At 42.1% G+C, this 5,663-nt stretch overlaps 1 protein-coding gene across 1 annotated transcript in view; it reads left to right on the forward strand.

Annotated features, from left to right (window-relative positions):
* Positions 1–4,841, forward strand: part of LOC106811538 (neuropeptides capa receptor-like) — a 59,105-nt gene extending 54,264 nt beyond the window's left edge. Inside the window, exon 3 of the mRNA XM_014815202.1 lies at positions 4,687–4,841. Coding sequence (XP_014670688.1) covers positions 4,687–4,841 — 155 coding nt within the window. The remainder of the gene's footprint in view (positions 1–4,686) is intronic.
* The last annotated feature ends 822 nt before the right edge of the window (positions 4,842–5,663 follow it).

The raw sequence follows: 5,663 nt of genomic DNA on the forward strand, positions 1-5,663 counted from the left end.
CATTTCCTCCCTATACCTTAAGTTAAGGAGTGAATGTTCCCCCTTCTTTTACACCTCTTCACCTTTGACCTTTGACCCCCAGCTTCGACATCCCAACTCGTTTTGACGATCCCCCCCAACGACCCGAATATCGTGACCGTACGTCGAGCGGTTAAGATTTGTGCCCAACTGTTGACGGACGGACGGACGGACGGACGACCGGACGGACGGACGGACGGACGACCGGACGGACGGACGATCATGCGATTCTACAAGCTGCATCTGACTATGTCAGATGAGCTAATAATAGTAAAAAAAATAGTAATTTTTTTCAATTTTTAACTTTTTCAATTTTTTTTAATGAATGTAGTAAAATTTATTTTTCACATTTTTGAAATTAACGCTGAAGTGGCAGAAGTAGATACTAAAGAGTAAAAAAGCAAAGGAGAAATTTTTTTCCCCGAGCTCCTATACGCTACGGCGACGGGAAAGACACGCTAAATGATTCCCACATACCTACGTGATTGAATTTTGACTTTTACAATTTTTTTCTACTTTTTAACTTTTTTAAATTTTTCTCTCAGCCAGAACCATCTCCCAGACGTGGTGATTCTGAATATAATTTCAGTTACCGCGATTGAGTGACAAATCACGGAGAACATCGAAGTCAAACAGACACACACACACTCACACAAGATTAGCTGCTTTATAGTAAAGGTATCATTTCAGTTGCCTTTCGAAACCGGGCGCCATTTCAGTTGCCTTTCGAAAACGGGGCAGCATATACGGAGGTCAAAAAGACGGAGTAACAATAAGGTGGTCTCTGGTCCCTCCCACAATAATCGTTTGAAGTTTTATTATACCAGGTATCACAGTTCCAGCATTCTAGATCCAGTTTCAAATTTTGCACATATAATTAAGACACAATTATGGACGAAGTACGCCCCCCCCCCCTTGTGGCCGGGTTGTGTGTGTATATATATATATATTATATGCGTGTTTTTTTGTCGTCCGTATTCATGGCAACGCGCGAATTGTGTGAATCATTCATTTTTGATTATCTTTAACGCATTGTATTTGTTTTTGATTATTTGATTCTATTCCAATGTCTGCTGACCTGATGAAGAGATGTAATCTCGAAAGCTTGTCAATTAAATTGTAAACACTATTATTCTATACCTTGACTTTGTTTTTATCTACACGGGTGTTCGTGTGTGACTTTACTACTATATATAATATACTATATATACTATATATACTATACACTATATACTATATACTATATACTATATATACTATATATTATATATATATAATAATATATATATATATATATATATATATATATATACGTTAAAGTAGAGAGAGAGAGAGAGAGANCCGGAGATCATCTTCATCGCAAAGCCGTATCTGTCCCTAATGCGTCTCGTCAATTGATGCGACAATGTCTACGAGAGAATGAACGTAAAACTTAAAGACTGTGACGGCAGGGCCGAAATAATTTCTTCAGCTGCAATCTCTAAAAAGACTTGTACCATCGAATATGTCGATTTTCCATCACAGATTCGCCGAAGATGGGTGAACCACTTTAGCTAATAGTGATTGGTATGATCATTTGAAGAAGATAGAAACATGCAAAACTGCGATCAACTGTTATCGTTAGACAAGAAGCCTTAGATATTCGCAAATTATTCACACCCGAATGCTCGTCGTGTGTGTTCTACCTCAACTCCCAATGGAGGAATGAGCGTGTCGTGCTTAAGTCAAGAGGTTTCGAAACTTTTGTTTTTCCCAATGCAAACTCCAGAATAGATCAGCTACAATACCATGCGAAGATGTGGAGAGTTTCTTCCGCCGCCTTCCGCCTTATGAAGTCCGCTTCGCGATCGCCGGCCATTCGCCTATGGATAAAACAAATTGGTTATTCCAGAACTGCCCGGTGATATAGACTCCTGAAGTTCAAAATTCTTGTCAAAAACTTAATTAGCATCATTGATTAGTAATAACGATCTTCCAAATAGGCTTCCAATCCTCCTTGTTGAATAACACTAAAGCGGTCAAGATTTGTAATCATGCTTCGCAAAAAATACCACTAGAGCATGAATACCACTCGCAGGACGTCCTAATAGTTTTCGCTTAACTCGGGCAGTTTCCACGACTGACACAGATCTCGCTTTCTTCAGAAGACTTGCTGTCACCGTATTGGTACACCACAAAACATATCGCTACCAACATACGCACAAAGATACGTCATCATGCTGCTAGGCATATTTGAGAATTTTCGTCTTTCACAATGATACAGATAAATTCATATTCACATGGACATAAAATTTTATACACATGTGATACCATAATAATCAGGGTTTAATCGTTTTAACGGATATTAATTTTTTAGACAAGCGCGGTCTGATAAATTTTTCCGAATACTGATACCCTGAATACGTTTACCGAACTAGTTTGAACCAAAACAGGGTTTTAACTTTCAATGGGATATTTTATTCTCATGTAATGGCGTCAGCTATGGGTACGAAGATGGGCCCTGACGCTAGTGCGTGTCCTCATTTGTGCAGCTACATTGAAATCAAAATGTTTGCGATCCTTTTACTGGACCAGAACCTGAGCCTTTAATCTCGGCTATATTTGATGATGTTTTTGGAGGCCGCATTCTATGAAAGCTTTCCTGATTTTGAAAAATTTCATCGACGCAATGTCACATTTTCCTACCCGCCGTGTCTAAATTATACATAACTCTAACATCGGCTCTGATAAGTCTTCCCTTTTTCTGGACATGATTCGCTGTTATCTCTGGTATAAACTTAGTTACTCGGTGTTTTCTAAACCGCACTGACACCCATTCTTATCTTAATGTATTCTTCGAATCTCACGCCTTGCCCCATCTAAAAAAAAAAATAGGCCTTCCCGCATTCCTTAATTGTTAAGGCGATTAAAAAAGATATGCAGTCAAAAACTGATTTTAACACAAGCTTCCAACATTATTGAATGTTTTACACGCGTCGGCTATAATCAAATGCTGATATATCTAAGAAAATTAAAAAAGATACTTTCCCTTAAATCGGGCGGCGTTAATAACCCCTAAGAAAAAAAGGCGGTGAATAAAACAGTCAGACAGATGTCCATTTGGTTTAACCCTATCACCTTTCCAATCCCTGCAGATCAAAAGCTTTGTTAATTGCTAATTATAAAAATTCTTCAAGAACGATTCCCAATCACAGTTAACATGCGCTTTCAAGACCCACCTGTATGCTCGTAGGGCAGACGTGATACTCGGGCCTGCCGCGAACCTGCTTGTTTCAGAGCACCCGTTTACAAACTCTGACGAATCCCGTGAGCAAATACCTGACTCATTACCCGTGATTGATCGAAAACGGTGTGGCAGTCATTGCACATTTTATGCACTGAATAGGTCTGTGGTTCAAGGGCTTTTCGGGGCAAATTTATAGTGCGGGGATATACAATTTACCCCTGCGTGCGACAAAACCTCATGTTACGCCTTGAACTGCGTTAAAATGCCAAATTTACTATATGACCCGAAACAAACGCCGCCATTGCGAATAGGTTTGTTGAACACGACTAAGATCTTATTCAGCCTTAATATGCATCGGTTTGTCCGGTTGCTGACGCATTTTAACTGGCGGCAACCGGCATTACACATCATTGATGACGTGCGTGTATGTGGCTGCCAACTGACATCATATTACATAGCGTTCACGTCGACACGTGGCAACTGAGGCAGAAATTAATTATGAGGGTTGGTTGTTTATGAATGGCAGGGGGTCATAAACGTAAACTTGTAATTCGTGTGATTTTGAGTTCCATTGGCTCTGCGTTGTGTGGTGTGTGTGTGTGTGTGTGTGTGTGTGTGTGTGTGTGTGTGTGTGTGTGTGTGTGTGTGGTGTGTGTGTGTGTGACTGTGTGCTGTGTGTGTGTGTGATGTGTGTGCTGTGTGTGTGTGGTGTGTGGCGTGTGTGTTGTGTGTGTGTGACTGTGTGCCTGTGTGTGTGTGTGGTTTGTGTGTGTGTGTGTTGTGTGTGTGTGTGTGTGTGTGTGTGTGTGTGTGGTGTGGTTGTGTGGTGTGCGTGATTTGTGGGCATGTGTGTGTGTGTGTGTGTGTGTGTGTGATGTTTTGTGTGTGGTGTGTGTGTGTGTAATAATATATATATATATATATATATATAACATATATATATGCGTGTATCGTTTTGTCGTCCGTATTCATGCAACGCCTGAATTGTTTGTGGACTCATTCATTTCTTGAATCTATCTATAACGCATTGTATTCGTTTTTTGATTATTTGATTCTGATTCCAATGTTCTGACGCTGAATGAAAGAGACTGTTAAATCCTCGAAAGCTTGTCAATTTAATCTTTAAAACAACCCTTTATTCTAATACCCTTGACGTTTGTTTTTTTATATATATCAGGAGTTGAATTTAATCGACAAAATTTATTTGTCATTATTACTCGCTGATATATCTACTATATAATAGTGAGAAGGAGCCGAAGTGTCCCGTTTTCTCGTAAATCTGCCTCCGAAACGTTGCCGCGTTATTCTTCCCCGCGAATCGAGCTGGGGCACCTTCTGGACGTCCCGATAGATTCGCGCCTACGTTAGAACGCGATTTTTCGAAGGTAAACGTGACTGTTTTTGAGGTCAATTTTTCTAAAAAAGTTTTATGTGCCCGGAAGAAACTTTCGCATCCATCGGAAACCTCGGCACCAAAATTTTTAAGATCGCCAAATCCGTCATGCGGCAGCACACGCCGGCACTCAAAGCCATTGCGACGGCTGCGGTGTTAGAACAAAGCCAAGGCAACCAAAGCACTGCCGCGCACCAGCTGTAAGGCGAAATTTTAAGAGAAGACCCCAACGGAGACGGCTGCAGTTGTCTTGTGTGTGTGTGTGTGTGTGTGTGTGTGTGTGTGTGTGTTTGTGTGTGCGCGCCGTGCGTCGCGTGCCGTGCGCTGTGTGCGTTTTGCGTGTGCGTGGTGGCGTGTGCGTGATATGTGCTGTGCGCACTCCCGTGTGTGTAGTGTAAATGTGGTTAATGTGTGTGCGTGGGTGCGCGTGTGCTTGTGGCGTGGCGGCATGCCGCGTATGTGTGTGAATACGGTGCGTGCGTGCGTGCGGCGGCGTGTGGTGCAAACATTTGACAACGGGAGGTGTAACGGCGTGGGCGCTGCTTTACCCGGCTCCCAATGCTGCTGACAAATTTTAGACAGGCCGTATTCGATTGTTCATAAGAGCAACACACACACCACACTATATATACATAACCTTTATGAAATTGTGTTAAACTAATTAATCCTGTGTTTATCATTCACGGGTTTTAATGATAAATATGCTATACTAAATGTAGATTAAGGTATAATAATGACATTTAATTAGGTGGAGCTTCATCCTAGGCATAGCAAGGCCACACTAAAACTCACGCACGCACGAACGCACGCACGGCACAGCCATGCACGCCTACACGCGGCAACGCCGCACACGACGCACACACGCAAGGGCATTGCCGGCTGCGGTGTATAAACAGCCATCACTGCCGCGCACAGCTGTGAAGCGAAAATTTAAGACGTATGTGGTGTGCGCACAAGCGTGTGTGTGTGAATTGCCGGTGTGTGCGTGCGTGCGCGCGTCGTGTGTGATGTGTGTGTGTGCGCGGT

Source organism: Priapulus caudatus, unplaced genomic scaffold (assembly GCF_000485595.1).
Source record: "Priapulus caudatus unplaced genomic scaffold, Priapulus_caudatus-5.0.1 Scaffold549, whole genome shotgun sequence".
In the NCBI taxonomy this organism is placed as follows: domain Eukaryota; kingdom Metazoa; phylum Priapulida; class Priapulimorpha; order Priapulimorphida; family Priapulidae; genus Priapulus; species Priapulus caudatus.